The 19,378-nt window shown below is 26.7% G+C and overlaps 1 protein-coding gene across 2 annotated transcripts in view; it reads left to right on the top strand.

Annotated features, from left to right (window-relative positions):
- The window catches only part of LOC112683215 (leucine-rich repeats and immunoglobulin-like domains protein 2), a 109,689-nt gene extending 92,687 nt beyond the window's left edge, over window positions 1-17,002 (top strand). For both annotated transcript variants that reach the window (XM_025554127.1, XM_025554128.1), the window contains 4 exons: window positions 9,914-10,094; window positions 10,166-10,305; window positions 12,724-12,850; window positions 16,594-17,002. In XM_025554127.1, coding sequence (XP_025409912.1) covers window positions 9,914-10,094; window positions 10,166-10,305; window positions 12,724-12,850; window positions 16,594-16,738 — 593 coding nt within the window. In that variant the 3' untranslated portion in view covers window positions 16,739-17,002. The remainder of the gene's footprint in view (window positions 1-9,913; window positions 10,095-10,165; window positions 10,306-12,723; window positions 12,851-16,593) is intronic.
- The last annotated feature ends 2,376 nt before the right edge of the window (window positions 17,003-19,378 follow it).

The following is a 19,378-nucleotide window of genomic DNA, read 5'->3' as shown; positions in this document are numbered from 1 at the left end:
ACCAACGTGTATTGTATTCATGTGAAAACATTATACAATTTATTGACATATGTGACTACAAATTAAATATAATATAACGTTTAAAACAGCTTATCAACATAAAAATTATAATATATTGGGAGTACGATATTAAATTGAAATTGTGAGAAATTTTCAATAAATTCGTGTGTTAGAATTATTCTTATACCGGTATGTTTTCGTTTGCTTTGTAATTTTTAGACAACTAAGACTTGTGGTGGTATATAGGTGTATAATGGTTTTCGCATTGACGAACGTGTGCGAACGGATCCCTATTTTTAAATAAATGATCCTCCTCCCTCCCGATACCGTTTTCAAAACCTACCGATGGATAACCATTGTATGTACAAAGAATAAAAAAAAAAACCTTTCGGACAGACGTGGCTTATATATGAAAAAGAATAACGGGTGGGGAGAAAAAGCTCGTTAAAAATAAATTACGAACTCGGCGGAGAACGGATTTACAATGAATGCTGTATTTTCTAAACGGACGTGTCAAAAACATGGCATGGGACGCGTGTCCATTTCTATCTGGCTATTCGTTTGTAGAATACGAAAGAACGAAAATAGGGTGACAAGAGAGAGAAAAAGAAGGAACAAGTGCCAAAGGGGAAGATAGTTTAGAGACATATTATTATTGCGCATATTATTATTATTAGCACAAGCACGATATTATGTATTTTTTTTTTAAGACAGTTTCCTTCTTCCTGGTCGTAATATATATATATAATATTATAAAATATGAAGTGATAATCCGGCATATTTTTTCCGTGGACACAACAATTTAAAACAATTTTTATGCCCTTGAAGCGAGACGAACGTCGACCACCACGAACGATGCGCCCGTGTAATATATATCAATTCGGACGCGCGCACCCTCGAAAATCCATAATGTCCGTTGATCAATAAAAGTGTAATTATCTCATCCAATATATATATACATATGTATGTTATACGATTGCACGTGTGTGCATCATATAAGAGTCGTAATAAAACGATGTATTATGTCACTTTACGACCGACTGTTATCACCGGCTGTTTATACATACGTAAGAGTTTTAGTTCTTGTCGACTTAACGACAGTACATAAACTTACCCCGTAGGGGTTACGTTTGGCCACGGGACCCGTTTCAAACTTGAACAATAAGCGACTTGAGCGCCGGATATCAACAACCAATCTGCCAACTATCAGACGAACCACGTAGTCCTACGTTTTCCTCGACAACCCTTTAAGTTCTCGTTCTGTCCACCGCGTCCCACTTCAGTTCTATCGTGACCCAACCGATTTTAATCTCTTATCGCTCTTTACCTTTTTAAACACCAATCAACCACGCGATCGTTTCATTATTATTATTATATTTATTATTGTTGTAAGATCAATCTTGAAACCCGATCTCGAAAAACGTACTACGATAAATTGTCATTAGTACGAAAATAAAAAATAAAAACACTCTGATAAAAAGATATGAAAAATGTCTCCGGTTGTTCTAAAAACTTGGTGATTTCAAAATATCACAAATGTATCCCGTTTGATTTATAGCGACTAAATAAATATACCTAGAAAAACGACCTAAGGATATTTTATTTTTATATACAACAAAGTCATATTTTTTTACTGTTTTTTGAAAAAATATTTGTCAACATCTGTAACAAAAAGTCAAAATACATTAACAGTGTATTACACTCCGTTACACTCCTAGCCTAATATTATTGTTTAATTATCTTTAGCTATTTAACTGATTAAATTCGTATACTTTTAAAATTAATTATAAAAATACAGCTTGTATCATACGCATACATGACGATTTGCTCTTTTTTTTTTCATTTGATTTCCATCGTTATATCAAGTTTTTAAATAAACTACAATGAATAATTTATCGATAAGAGAGTAACGTAAAAACCTTAATCAAAACTGCCTGGGTTGGTTGGTTTTTTATTTTATTTTTTTAATTTTACTTTGCATATTCATGTAGTTTTACCCCTGGCATTAAATTACAATCGACCGCCAACCCCTTTTTTTTAGCTATAGTTAACTTATATCCAATTCGACTGTATAGCGCGAGACACGTCAATGGTGTATATATGTATTAAAATTCCGCCAATTTCATGTTGAATACATAATCAAAGGATGTATATACCGTGTATGTACACTGTGGTTTTATTTTATCTTTTAAATAAAGTATATTTGTATTGGCGCATACACACACGCACTCTATTATGATTAATATGCTTAAATAAAAGAAGGGGAGGTCAACACGTAAATAAAATGTCATAACCACTTTTTTCTCCCATGACACAATTCGTTTACGTATTTTCTCTTACTTATTTCGTAATTTATAATAATGAGAGGACATCGTGATGTATGATCGTGAACATATTTAGTCTCCTTCCCGATGAAAACGATATCGCAGTCTTATAATTGTTAATAAGTAAATGTCCATATTATATATGTCATACACAGTGGCACATACGGGGAGGGTTTCCGGGTTCAAACCCCCCCCAGGGCCGAAAAAAAAAAAAAATTGTTTTATTATTGATGACGTGTAATATATTCGTAGTTTCATTATTACGCTTTGAACTTAAAATATACAACTATACAAATATTATGATAATTAAATAATTATATTGATAGGTGTTTGAAAAGTTTTGTTAACTATGCTGTTTTTATTTTCCAATAGCTATTAATTTACTGTAATGTAAAAGTAAATTGTAAATTGGTAAAATAGTTGTATAAAATAATAACTGTTTATAGCAGTTATTTATCTTATTTATCTGTACAACGAAAAAAAAAAAGATAATGATTATTTTTGTTAAACCCTCCCCAGAGCAAAATCGAATGTACGTCACTGGTCATACATACAATATTGGATTAAGGGACAGCATTGATTGCTCGTTCTTCTATATCCCGAAGAGTAAATAATACAATACCCGTACTGTGAACAAAAACTTGTGACTATTTTAACATCGAATGTTGTCCAACATATTTATACACTGAAAGTAGTCGAACTTCAAATGATCGAATCCTGAAATGTATTCGTTAAAGCTTCTGTGTATGAGACATGCAAATATGTATAAGTGATAGTCTATAATTAGTTTATAATGTGATGCATTACGTTCAAATCGTGTGGGTACGGTTTAGGTACGAAATCGACCGTTTTTTTTTTTTTTTTTTTGTTTCGGCAAATAATGCGATACACCGATAACTTCTACCACGGTTTACATTAAGGTCAGAACGCATAAATGTAAATCTCTCGAAACTTTAAATATAATTTATTCTAAATCAAGTTGTATCCTCTATTTTTAGACATGGCTAGTTACTCGTGTCAGTGGTAATAATATATATAATGTGAGTGTCTCACAAAAATTTACTGATCGATAAGCGTAAAAGAGCTTAAGATAATGTTGGATGGGAGGCACTTTGTAAAAATATAAACGTTAAATCAAAACAAGTCACCACGACTGTAATTTAAAAACATTATTTTGAAATACTCGAAGAAAGAAAATCAATTTTTTTCTTTCGTGTTAAAAACTTCGTTTTTTCCTATGCTGTTTTGAATATAAAAAAAAAAATTTAAAACCATTTTTAATGATAATCATGAATCTTTAAAGTGGCTACGTCATATTGGATACGCATTAAACGCACAAATATCCGTGGAATATTATTTAGGTACTATACAGTTAGGTAATTACTCACGTATACAAATTACTATGCATGTTGAATAAGTTTACGCGATACTATTTTTGGTAACAAATTTTAATCGTATAATTATTTCATAGTGCAGACAAATATTAGGACAGTTTCCGACTGCAACGTAAGAACTTAAGAATGATTTATACTTCCTATAGTTGCTCAAGGTGTATAATTCTATAGTACATTTACCGAACGTTAAAAATACTTTTATCGAAATACTTTGGAATGACCGATTATTTATGACGCTCTAACGTGACACACGTATCAACTAACAAGCAACTTCGACAGTTTCAAGAACACCTTATGCGAAAATAAAAGAAGTTTTCAAAGTAGGAAGAAATCTATAAAATCATAAATCTTCAATAATGGTTTATTAATCTAGAAATAAATAAAGTATTACAAAATTTAAGATAATATTTGAATTTTATAAACTGTAGATATTATAGAGATATATAGATTATATGTACTTTATCCAGAAATTATAGATACAGAGTTAAATGGCATGTACAATAGTACATGCCATTGAACAATTTCCATCGCAAGCTTTTCTGTAAACTTTTAATCCAACAAGTTTTCAAGGAACAATAAAACATTGCAACTTTTGCAAACAAATCTCTCTACGTTAAGCTGACGCTTCAACCCATTCAGGCAATGAAAATGTGTCACCATTAATTCTTTCTCATTCCAGTAACCACATAAACACTATACAAGTAATATAATTACTGAATCCCCTGAATAATTTGAATTCCTTTAATATCCCACAAATGTTCATTAACATTCCATTTTCACTGCAGTTTTAATAATCTATATAGTAAAAATAATATACTTATCTTGCTACGTTAGTCGATTGTTTTGCAAATTATTATATTATATTCTAAATTATAATTTAATAAAAAAAATTATAAAGATTTAAAGATGGTTTTTAAGACAAAAAACCATTGTATGTTTAGTGATTCTCGATCCCAAGTGTTTTGTCCTCGTGTAATATGATCAGTAAGCAAAAAAAGAAATACCTACTGGTAAAATATTCAGATAAAAATCAGACCTGAAAAAAAAATGTACAAATTAAATTTGCCAACGACAACCGACAAACCAACTTTTTTTAGTCCGATCTATTCTTGGTTACCACGTTCACATTAATCTATTAAACTTATGTTAAATAAATATGGTTACGAGCTAATGTATACTAAATGGTGTACGATAGTAAATTGCTAAATATTTAGTTCGATAATTGTAAACATTGTATTGCAATGTTACAGTATAAGCAATGTCGTTACTTTTACTTTATTTTTTTTTTTTCATGGTTTTCTAGAACTTCGTAAGACCCATTCCGTAAGTTAACTTGTTAACATCACCAAATATTCGACATATTAAACAACGTAATGAAAATTTTCTATATTCAGGCAACATAATAATGTGCGATTTCATGATGAAAACATACAATTTTATAATATAAATTTATATGCCATATATATATTAGTTTAAAAGATATATGGTATAAAAACAATAATAAACGTTCATAAATATTTAAATAACTCTTTTACGAACATAATTAACACGAACTAGTGGTATAGAAAATCTAATAAAAATAGGTAAACCATAAATAGGAACAAAACAACAGTTATATATTTATATTTTATGGTTTTATATTAATAACAGTTCTCATGGAATATAATGTATGTATAGTATAAATGTCCACTACTATCGTTTACCTACTCGTAAAAAAATATAACAAATTTAATATATGTATTCGTATATATTATTTATAATAATATTATAATTTAATAATTATAACATTCATTTTTATTATCAAATCATGTAAACCTGGTATAAATATATTATAGTGGTTATTAATGTAATAATAATTAATAAATAATAATAAATAATTTCAATAAAACTATTCGTTGTTTCAAATATGATATTATAAACTATTCAATAGCAAAAAAAAATTCATAACATTATAAAATACAAGAACTTTTATGAAATACATTTCACTTAAAAGCTAAAATTATACCATACACAACTTATAATACTTTATAATATATGTCTCCATAGCTTCCTGCAACTTGAAAAAATCCATAGTAACTATAGTTCCATGCACTTAACGTTAAAACATGTAGAAACATTGTGGGATGAATGTACCCTTTTAAAGTACACTTCCCTAAAAAACAGCATTGAAGTTTTTAAACTTAAATCACGTTTTATTTGATCTTTTTAAATAATAAATAATTTTTATCTTAGAGACCTGTCGAAAATTACAAAACTAAGAAAACGTACAAAGCATAATATTTAATTTCTATTGAAACGCTATTTAAACAAAAGAATAAAATAGTTAAACTATCATAAAGCAATATCTTCAACGAACAAAATAAAGTTTCGATGGTACGTACAACATTACACATTTTTTCGATTAATTAATACTGAATTAAAACTTTAAGGTCAAAAAAATAATTTCAATTATTATTTTAATGTTAAAGTTTATAATTTGAGTAAATTATAACACTACGAAAACAGTGAATTCAACTTTTATTAGCCATTCATTTATCATTGAAATATTAAAATAAAATAATATAATTATATTTTTCTTTTATAGTCGTCAATTTAATAAAGTTACATTGATCTTGTGATCAAACAATTTTTCTATTTCAAAATTCATAAATTAATTGATAACAAAAAAGTAATAGTAATAGTAAATAAAAATAATTAAATAAATAATAGTTTAATAATATAACTGCTATTATTTATTTATTAGAAAACAAGTGCGTTTATTATTAATTTCAATTAATATCTCTACTAATCTATAGTCATCAAGTACAATTGCTTTATACTAATCAATTACAGTTAATTTTTAAATAAATTAAAATCTCATTTTTACATTGCTATAACAATAAGACATAAACTGGTAAATGTACTACAGAAAAATATGTATTTGACCTAGTTCTTTCATAATTTTTTTCATGATACATTCAATTTTTATTTCACAAACAACAGTCGCAATTATGTGTAAATATTTTATTTTATTTAGTTATTTCTTCACCTTTTCTTTTACAATTATAGCTCAATAAATTATTTCAATTATTAAAATTATAATATTATACATTATATACAATTTAAAAAAAGTATTTCACAATAGTCTCTAGAAATTCAAATGAGAAAACCATCCTCCAATAAAAAGTTAATTTCTTTATTGATAACGAGTTCCGAATTTGAGTTAAGAATGGGGAAGAGATTTATGTAGATGTTCAAGAATTTTAACAAGCTTAAAAAAGTCTCACGTTTAATGAGCAAGACAGAACATTCAATAACAATTTGGGAGAGATTACAGCGGTTTTTTTTTAAATGTAGGAAACAGTTTAGGTTTGGTCGTTTAGGCCAAATTTGTAAAAATGCTAAGGTAAAATAGTGTGTCTTGTACGTAGTTGATTAAATTTAACTATATTAGATCTGGGTGGGATTAGTTTATTGAACCATTTTGAATGAAGGATGTTCTAGACGATGTTTTTATATTTGATAGCAAAATCCGCTGGGAGAGTAGATACTTTATAAATCGTAGAGTTTTGGCTTAATACGTCTAGATCTGTAAAGAAAAGTTATATACACTTTTTATATATATATAGTATAAATTGATTATCTTGGAACGTTTAGCACACACTATTCACATTTAATACCTACGAATTAATTATATCCCATCAAAATATAATCAAACCATAACTGCAAATGACAATCATAGTTGTTGTTTTATTCAGTTTTCTATTCATCAATATTTTTATTAACCATCGAGGAATTATAAAAATACAATTTTGTTGACATAATTCAACCATTAATTCTAAATTAATTCTACCTAAATTATATCTATATTAATTTTCAACCATTTATTCTAAAGAATTGGTTAAAAAAAAAATTATTAAAATAGTGAAAATCTACATATATATTAAATTATTTTAAATGTATTTGTATATGTGAGGGAACTGTCACTGGACATCCTCCCTCCCCAAAATTATTCATAGCATGTAATTATTGTTCTTTAATTATAACATTTGCTTACAGTACAAGTGCTACAGATTGTAAATATTCTTTGTGTTTTTTTTCTATAAAAAAAAAAAAGTACGTTGTGTCTATTTTATTATGGAAGTGTAAATTAAAATTATATAAAATATGTATTTATTTATTCGTTTTATGTCGAAAAAATAAATATTACCAGTGTATTGATTTTACAGTGTTGTATTGTTTTCTGCACCTTTAACACCTTTAAGAGTGACAAAAGGTCTCTGAACATATTGATGTTGTGTCAATTACATCAAAATTGCACGCAGATAGTGTTTTAGATTAGACTAGAATTTCAAAATCCAATTTTCTTTAGGGAGACCATAAAAATGCTTACAAAAAGATGGTATTTTAGAAAAAATATTTAAAAACGAATATTATTTTATGTAGGTTTTTTTATTCCAAATTGAATTTGTATTTTAAATTAAAAATAAAGATAGATTTATTGAATATAAATGGTTTTAATGTGTGAACTGTATACGTTTTTTGCCAAGGCACGCAATTTTTTTTTTCAAAAAGTTTAAAATGCAAATTATATGTTAGTATAATAATTTTTCTTGCTATAAAATAAATGGTACTACACAGGTTGGGATTTTATAGCACTTAAAATTGCATAAATGTGCGCTATAATATTACCTTAAAAATATAGAAAAAAAACAACAAAAAAAAAGGAAATTTACTACTTAATTATTTTATACGAGCACACGAGACGAATGTGGACTGTATAAAATGAATTCTACACTCGTTCGTTGATAATCGGTTATTATTAAATTTAATAGAAATCGACAAAAAAATCCAACAAAATCAGCAGATAACAAAAATTAGAACCAAATAACTAAAACGAAATTATTGTGTTATATTATACCCACCTATATATTATCGCTGTAATTGTACAGAGTTGCATCAGCGTAATCGGTCTATTTACTTAATCTATACATTAATAATTTAATTTAAAATTTTGAATCTTGAAAATTCGATCGACAAAAATCAAAAAACACGTTTACCAAAATACAATTTCATGAAATATGCCCGATTTTGATTAAAACAGGTAAAATGCAAAATAAGTTCAAAAATCCAAAAAAAGCACTAAAAATTAAAAATGCAAAATATGCAAAAAAAAGCAAAAGAAAATTTTTTATTTGAATTCTCTGTATTATAAAACACATTTTTAGCTTACTCTGCTATTTTTTAAGCATCTAATAAGAAATATGCAAATGCTATTAAATCCCAACCTTGGTACTACAGATTAACACTATATTATATTGTAAAATGGTCAAAGGTTACTTATATTTAAAATATATGTTAGCAATTAAATTTATCATAAAGATACTGAAACTGAAACGCTTATAAATACCACCTATATTGAGTCAAATATAAGGTACCCCAATATTATTCTGCAACAGTATTTTATAAAATTATATTAGTAAAATTAAAAGTACTTAAAAGATTCTGAAGACATATTTTCTTTTTTAAACCTTTTTTTATGCATTTTAAGAAAAAATTTACTGGGGTCTAGATAGATAGTCTGTAAATGTAAAAGTAATGTAAATTAATTCCTTCAATTCAAACTAATCTTAAAATGTCAATTTATTTTTATCTCAGTATGTCTAGAACTAAAAGTTGAATAATTACTTTATATGCACTTGATACATTTACATTACGTTTTTGAAAAATAAGAACTTGGTGAAAGTTTTACAATATCTCAAAAAATAAGACTTCATAAAAATATATATCCTCCATTGCTTATATGTACAGCACTAAAATATATCTTTCAAAACAAATTTAAACATTTCATGAGGTATATATGAGTCCATTTAAGTTTAAAATATTTAAATTTAGTAGTTAAAAAGAAACATAAATCATTTTCTTAATTTCGCGAAACAATGTTAACCAAAATGAAGCATTATAAATAATAATAGTACTAAGGAGTAAAAAAGCAACAATAAACAAAATAAATGTAATTACATATGTAGCGACTCTCTCGTATTTCAAATTAAATGTAATTTATGGGCAATTATATAAAATAAGCGAAAAAAAATGTAATAAAAAAATTTGAATTTCTTTAATCTTTGTGAATAATTAATAATTAATATAAAAAAGATTATTTATGATGATTAAAATATTCTAATTTACTCGACTGAACACTTATATTATTTACAGAAAATCTTCAATATTTAAGATTAGGTGACAACAATTTGCATTCGATACCAAGCGATTCCCTTCGTCGATTGCACAGACTAAGACATTTGGACCTCAAAGCTAACAACATATCACACATTGCCGAGGACGCATTTAATGGTTTCGGTGATTCGATCACATTTTTGAACTTACAAAAAAACGAGTAACTCTTATCATTCTTTATTTGAATCACATGTATTAAATCAAAATTTGAAATCGAATTTTTTTTTTCAGTATTAAAACTTTACCGATGATGGCTTTCGAAAATTTGAACTCCTTGGAAATATTAAACTTACAAAACAATAAACTCACACGAGTACCGGAAGAAGCGCTCGAGGCTATTGTAGATACTGCCACTGTTATTGACATTATGGGTAAGTAAGAAATACTTAAGTAGATAAAGTACATATATAATATGAATAAAGTTGAATCCACGAATTTTGAAGAGGACATTCGCGAATACATATTAATACACATTAATACACATATCACATTATACAAACATTGAATATATACATACATATGTTTTCAAAGAATTTTATCCGTATTAATACGATTTTTAGAGTCCCTTTTTTATTTTTAATCAACGCAAAAGAGATACGAGTACATTTATTTATGACATATAAACATATAAATTTACTATGTATATTTTTCTCTTCACATCAACAAGTATCAATTGAAAAAATTGCTTGGGGTAAAGAGGCACCTGATACATAAACTCACAAATAAACAGATGTGAAATAGTAATTGTTGTATGGGATAAGGAATAATCTGATCACTACCTCTCATTAACATTCATAAAAATATTATATATTATAATTGAATGATGAATAAGTTGTGATAATTATATTTTATACTTGATTCAGAATTTCAGATTCGTGGCAAATATGTTCGACAAAGTTATTTAACTTATTATTATAATTTAAATTTTTATATATTATATAAATATTTAAAATATAGTACAATTATTTCAATTGTTTTTGTTATACCAACGCAAAGGTATATAAATGTAATCTCCTTAGCTACCTAATCCTAGTTTGCTTTACAAATTTATTTCCCCAGATTTATTAAATGTATTTAAAGGTAATTAAAGATTTACTACCTAGCATTGAGCATAACTACAGACTCAAGTATGATACATTTTTAAAAAATAAATTATTTTTATTAATGCTCAGTTCAATATCGGAACATTAAATTAAATGTAGGCCCTATAAATATAGATACCTGAAAAGATTAAGTAGATTACCTGAAAATTATTATAAATAATAAAAATTGATAGTAATACTTCCATTATTAAAACATTATTTGTACTATATACGAGTACATAATACAATAGATGATTAATTATACTTGTTCCTAGTAATATATTTTTATTAAAAAGACCATTGGGTAGACCAAGGCTACGCTGGGAAGATGAAATTAAAAAACATTTCCTAAGTGCTAGAGGAGTTAACTACGAAGACATAGATTGGAAGGAGGTAGCGGAGAATAGAGAAGAATGGGAGAGGATTTGTTCTATAGCGAGATTTTCTCAAAGGCCTTAAAAAAAAAAAATTTTTACCTGAATATATTTTTAAACTTAAATTATTTTTCAAAATGTTTTTAAAATCTGAAATAACCAATTTTCGTAAGAACTTTGAATAAAAATTATCTATATTCATGAAGTTATGATTTTTAAAATTTAATTAATTTTTATATATAGAGCGCGGATTTCTATGCAATCGCATATTTTTTTCCTTTCAATATTTTTGGATTTTTGTCAATTATCTTCACGAATCATCATAATTTGAAGCTAATGGTGAATTTTTTTTTTGCATATTTCTGCATATTTCGAGGTTATTGCATATTTTTGCATATTTTGGCAAAATTCAAAATTTATTGCATATTGAAGTGAAAATTTAAAAAAAAATTAAGTATTAATTATTAATTAAAAAAAGTAGAAAAATTAAAAATAAATTTCATAGTCACTAAATAATAGTTTATATATATATATATATATATATTTAGTTATAAAATAAATAATCGATTACAACGTAAACTTAATCGCTCTTCCTATGTCAGTCGATTATCGACATACCACTTGCTTCAAATATGCCCCATTAACTTCGATTGACATCGAGGGTTCATTTTCAGTCTTTAAAAATATGTTAACCGATAAACGACATAGCTTCACAGAAGATAAACTTTAAATGCATATGATTATTTATTTTAATAATAAATAAAATTTTAAAAATAAATAAGTTCAGAAAATACCCTAAATTTTTTTGTATTAAGTATTTAAGTAATTAATTTTTATAAGTTGAATTATAAATTTTAAATAAATAAAAAATTCTTGCATATTTTTTGCATATTTTCATGATTTTTACTGCATATTATATGGTATATTTCGATACTGCATACAAATCCGTGCTCTACTTATATATAATACTACACAAGTGTAATGATATGAAAAAATCATATTCCAAAAGTTTTATTTAGAAATAATGTTATCCACAGGTGTAGACACGTAAGATGCTGAGGTAAATATTAGCTTTGAAAACATACTAATTTATTTCTAAATTTACCCTTATAATACAATAGACTAAAAAGAAAAAAACGATTTAGGAGACAAACCGTGCAATAAAAAAACATAATATAAGTATATTAATGGCATAGAAATTGACATAATTGCCTGCTCCTAAATAAGGACATTCCGGTCGATTTTTTTAGATAAAATTACCCTTTTCAAAAATTACCTTGATCCCTAAAGTTGTGTATGTGTGTGTTTTATTTATTTATTTTTATTTCCTTAGATAACCCATTGATTTGTGATTGCGACCTACGTTGGTACAGGGATTGGCTGAAAGAGTTACGGCACAAGGACGACGACGATATCATACAAAAGAAACATATACTCTGTCTCATGGAAGAAGAACACAGGTTTTAATATACATTTTTTTTCGTACATAATCTATAACCACAAGATTTACGTAAATCTATAGACTGTCCATACACCATAGAGTGTATGTAAGTCCATGTTATGTACATCCTCAGAGCGTAATATTATAACCCTATAGTCAGGGTTACTCAAATACAACATTTTGCAGTTCTTCAATATTTAGCTGTATCAATTATGATTATAATATTATGAATCATAGTAATTTAATAAATTATTATCGAACAACAATAAATTCTCCAACATGTATGTGGGTTCAATACACAGTAGACTCAATTAATATCCCGATGTCACCTAGTGTTGCTCCCGAACGAAAATAGATATAAGATAAAACGAAAAAAGGATATAACAATAATTGAAAAACCTAATATGAATACAAAAAATGGAAAAGGTAAAGGTTAAAAAGGAAAAGGTGTCCAAAAGTGGAACTCAATTGCAGTACTGACATAAAAGATGCTTTGTCACATCAGCACTAAAGGTGAATTTAAAATTCGTATGGGTGAGGTTTAAAATAAAAAAATTGTATAATTCTTACTCATAAAATATGTAAGAATAAGTAAATAGTAAAAAATAAGGAATAATTTGTTTGGATTTATTTATTTATTTTTATTTACAATTAGAACGAAATTAGTTAAATATAAAATACACCAAACAACAAATTGCACTTCTCATTTTAAAATATTTTTTTAAATCATACTTTTTAAAGATATTTGTATATTCATTTTAAATCTAGTCTCAATTTTTCATCTATATTTTATTGTTTATTTTTTTTATATTTATATTTTAAATAAAAATAAATATAATAATATGAATTTCTGAAATAATATACGAATTTAACAACACAACTTTTTATATTTTTATATTAATTTTGTTCAAAAATATATAATAACAATTTTCAAATAAAATAATTTTTGTATTATATAATATATAATCCAATATTATGTAAATACTCGTACAAGATTGAGAAAATTCTAGAATAGACAAATTTTAAAAGTTTATTAACATTTATAGGTTTAGAATATCTGCTTTCAAATAAAATAATATAAATAATATGTACACATGTTATGTGTAGATTAATGTTGTGTTAGATTCAATATCATATGTTAATGCAAACATTAACATATCTTAATAACCCTACATTTATAAGATTCACATTCAGTTCAAATTTTAACTTTTATTAACTATAAAACATAGTTTATTTTACTAGCTACTATAATAATGTACTATTTTGATATGAATGATAAGTACCTACACTAAATTGTATTACATATACAACTTTTTTATTACTTTTTGTGAAGAAAGTATACTCAAAAAAGTTATGGTGTAAATATGTAAAACATCAAGTGTTATATATGTATAAAACAATATTTCTAAAGAATTTCAATGAATACTTTTTTTATCTATAATTATTAAAACCAATTCACTTTACGTATTATTTTTAAATACCTTCGAATAATAATAAATTAACTAAAATTACATAAATATATTAATGATGTATTATACTTCATAATTTACGTATAGTATTTTAAACACATTACTTATATTTAAAATTAATTTAATTCACACACATTAATATTTATAAATAGCAATTGCAAATTTAATTTATTTATTTAATTATGAATAGAAATAGTATTTTATTTATAATAGAACTTTAATTATTGTAAATGGCAACAGTTGTTTAATTTCAAAGTATTTTTTTAACAATTAAAATAATCAATGACGCTTTTAGACGCTCTATTCAATCGAACAAACCTTTAACTAGTTCTGATAATGATATTATAAATAACTTTATGAACATTTACGTTTAAGTCATTTGATTATGAAAATTAAATTATTAATTAACATGTATGCTTAAGGTAAAAATGAAAGTGCATTAATTTTACTAAAAATAAAATACCCATAATATTTTCAAGTTCACCCTACTGATAGATATTGAGTGTTTCCTGGTTTGATTATTCAACTACCCTCAAATTATTAATGCTAATTAACTTCATAAGACTAGTATTTTCCCAAAGTAATACAATTTCTTTAATGACAAACATTTTCATTGACTGATTCTATTAAAATAATTCTTAGTACAATGTGGTTCACATAAATTATACTTAAAAGATATTTCTACTGATAAATGACTTATTTTTTATAGGATATTGATCTTTTATGCGTAGAAAAAAACGCAAAGAAAAAATTACTAAAAAAGAAATATTTACTTATTTTTATTATTATTAAATTATTAAAATGTACAAAATACATAATAAGGAGCTCATCTTCCATTAAAATAATAAATGAGTTACAAGAAATTCAGTTTAATCGTTTTGTTCTATAGAATATTTATCCATAGTAGCAGAGAATACCAATGGATTTAAAACCTTAAGAATATTTTGTTTATTGATGGTAATGATGTTTCTATAAAAAAAAAACTATGAAGGTAAACTTAAAGTTTATAATTAGGAAATAGAAAAATAATACGAATACTTGTTTAAATACCACAAATAATATATATATATATATATCATACCTATAAACACGACCGTCACAAGGGATGTGTTATATGCACAAATATATTTCATAGCACACTTATTCGATGTAGCGAAGGCTGAAGCAAGTTGTACAAGCAAACATTTTTCAGAAACACTGACTAAGCATATCACTTTTCTATAAGTTTCATTGAATCACATACACTTGACACTTCTATCCGTAGATGAAGTATTATGATTATAATTTACGCATACAGTATTAGATGTAAGAGCAAAACAAAAATGTTAACGATACAATCCTGGGATTTCAACATTAACCGAAATTATTTTAGATCTGCTCAGACATTGGTTTCTGAACATATACGAATATTGAATATATATGTGAGATTAAAGTAAGAAATATTAAGGGGTGAATTTTTCAGCGCGAACCATCGTGTTTTTATCGTATTACTTTAAGTAGATATTTGAAGAATAAATAAAAACGAAACTCAACTTGCCGAGCTCTAAAATATGTATAAGAGGAGGCTTCATAATTTAGAATGGTGAAATCGTAAACCGTGTATGTGCACTCACCCCTCACCAATTCGTACCACGATGATGATACATAATAAATACAGCACATCCAATTCGCAGTGAAATAATACCAATGTGCTAAGAAACCAATTGCCTCGTGGATCACATACACACTTCGATATAAAGTGTACCATATTATTTAGAAGATTTACGTCGGCCTTAAAACCGTTAGAGCGTTTGATCTAACGTTGCTCGAACGTATTAGACACATTGCGTTTGACAACGAATGTTATTAGAACATGTGATCTATAAATATAGTCTATAAACAGGGCTTAGAAGCTTAACGATTGAGGGCGGGAGCAAACGAAAATCCTTACCAAAGATAATCGAGGTTGTTGTAAATGTAGTTTTTGATAACAATTCCTAAGTCCATCGACAGGAATAAATGTAGGGGAGCGAACAAACACCCTCCAAAAGGAAACAATCTGTGTACGTATAAATGCACCTTTGTCATTTTTCTTCCCGAGCAACCTTGATTCCTGATTTCAGTCATTCCCGTGGAAAACCTATTCATCCGCGTACGAGTTTTTAGACTCTTTGGCATACAGTTATTATCGTGCAAATCACAAGGATAAGGTACAAATTATTCGACAGACTCTCGATTCGTATTTGTTTTTTTTTAATTGTTTCCCTTGGAAGTACTGATATATGATTGTGAACTTTTTTGACGCGTTTTATAGGGAGTACAGCGTGTTGAATTTGCCGGTGGAGAGAATGAACTGCGTGGGCAAAAAGTACTCGTCGTCGGCCAATGGGATCGGTGAAACTCGAGTCCTGTCTCGTCTCCTCGTGGTGCTGATCCTCGCAATGTACCAGTTGAAATGAGCGCGCCGGCACACTAAAATACACTCGCACACATACATACACACACAAAACATATAAATCCGTAGCTAAAACCGCTTCATCACATCAATATATACGCGTAACTGTAAAGCATAATCGAATAAGCATTTAAAACTTACATTTAATAGATAAGATATCATAATAATAATAATAATGTCAAACATTACAATTATAACACAGAGACCAATCGAGCGTCGGGAAAATGAAGCGAACCCGACCGTTGTTGTTTTTTTTTTTTTCTATCTTAGAACAATACACCACGATATTCTTTTTACGTCGTAATGTCAAAACATCGATACAAAATATTGACATAATGGTCGATATCAATGTTATATCATATGTACGACGACGGGAGACATTCGAATCGCGTTTTTTACCAACGCAACCGTGTCCGACTTTTATATTTTGCGATACACGAACTGTTCGATATAATTTACATAAATATCTATGTATATTATTATATGTTATTTCAGTCGTTCGGTTTTCTATTGCGCAGTATCCTATGTACATTTTTGTTTATTTATTTTAAATATTTGTATTTTATTTTATTATATTATTTTTATCAACTTGGTTAACGACGTCGCCGTCCGTCGTACCTTATGCCGAAAACATATCAACCACATATCTAAAAATCGTAAAATTATTATTATTATTATTATTATTATTATTATTATTATTATTATTATAATTATAAGTATCGCATATCATAAGTATTATAATATCGTAGCGAGTTAAAATTAAGGAATATTTTTATGATTTGTTATTTTTTTTTTAGCAATTTTATTTCTACGTAGGTAAAAATTAAAATTAGACTTTAAGAATATACATTATACATTATATTCCGCTAAAAATTTAGGATTAACGAAAACATTAGACACGTTGAATACAATTTAGTCGGTTATGCATGATAATATATGTTACGAAAATCCGTAAACCAATTCCGTAGTTTGGTACATCATGTAGGTTCATAGAGATTTTTTTTTTTTTTTTAATTAGTCATTTAAATATAAACGACGACAAGAATGCGTTTAACCTTTATTTTTATTTCATTCTATTGTTGTTATTTTAACGCCGTAACGCTTCTTACGCAGTGCGTGTATAGAACACCAGCCTATCTACCTGTAGGACGCCACTATTCGAGAATGCTACTTGAGGATTTCACTTGCTCGCCTACGTCCGTATTTTAAATGCTCGCGGGGATTGCTTTTCTACCCGATGACCTTATGCGACATTCGATAATCACATCCATGACCTATACGTGTGCAGCGAGGAGTCTCATCGGTATTGGAATTACGTATGTAATACAAAGCATATGCTCTAGACGTTTGTTTTCAAAGGCGTATTTATTATAGAATTATAAGCTTATGTAGGTAATCCTCCTACCTACATAAATCCAATCAAAAAATATTCCATATTCTTTCATATATTTCGAGTGATTATTAAAAATACCTTAGAATGTAGTTCAATCGTTTCATTATTTTGCTATCAAGTATGAAAGGGTGGGGAAGACACGCAAAAATAATATCATGATGAAAAATTACTTTCGAGACACCCCCTAAAAAAGTTCCTTAAAACTAACCAATATGAAGATTTTATGTCTGTTAAAATAATACACTTGGCGTTTTAAGCACGTTATGTTTTCCGATTAACATATTATTATAGTCGTTATTTTTATTTATTTTCCACACATAACTATTATTCTATCAGTATATTATTATACTATACATATTACATTTAATATACATACCTACTAAATAACCAACCCATTCTGAATATTAGAGTTAGAAGGATTTTTGATAATTTTGTTACGAAATTATACGTAATCATATATGCAATAACGTAGTATGAAACGGTTGATTCGAGTTATAATTATAATGTACTAGAAATACTTTTAGGCTTATCGTAATGCGTTGTTTACACATAATTAATTATAATTATTAAAATTTAAGCTTAAAAACCATTCGCAATACATATCTTAATAAATTACGTAATGAACACTAATAATTCTTTGCAAATCCCAGTGAGCCGTTTGTGAAATAACAATAAAAAATAAGAATTATCATAATACAAATTAGGTACCATCCATATCGTGTCAATAAGTCGTTATCGGCATCGACTCATAGGGTCTTGCAAAGGACATAATTAGCATACGACTTACGTAACATTAAATTAATTTATATGTGATTTATGAGTTTACATTTTAAGACTATTAGGATTACATAACGAATATTACTATTATTAATATATATATATATATATATATATATATATATATTATTAATATATATATAACATACAATACATAAAATATTAAATAATATAGTTATCTAATACATATCTATAAAGTGCATATCCAGTTTTTAAAATGTAATAATTTTTTTTTTCTTATTATTATTATTACTATTACTATATTATATTTATATTATTATTATTACAATAATCTTTATCGTACGCATATTTTAATATTGTTGTATTTTCATAATATTATATATTAATGCCGTGGATATTTTAACATAGTGTTTAGAGTGTTCATTTAATATGCATATACATCACGTACATATCCATATTAATTAAGAATCATCATATTATGATACTATTATATAACGGATTAAGGCGGTGTTT

The sequence above is a fragment of the Sipha flava genome, unplaced genomic scaffold (genome assembly GCF_003268045.1).
Source record: "Sipha flava isolate LNK unplaced genomic scaffold, YSA_version1 222_pilon_pilon, whole genome shotgun sequence".
Taxonomy (NCBI): domain Eukaryota; kingdom Metazoa; phylum Arthropoda; class Insecta; order Hemiptera; family Aphididae; genus Sipha; species Sipha flava.
The sequence above is the reverse complement of the archived record's forward strand: the minus strand, read 5'-3'. Positions and strand labels throughout refer to the sequence as shown.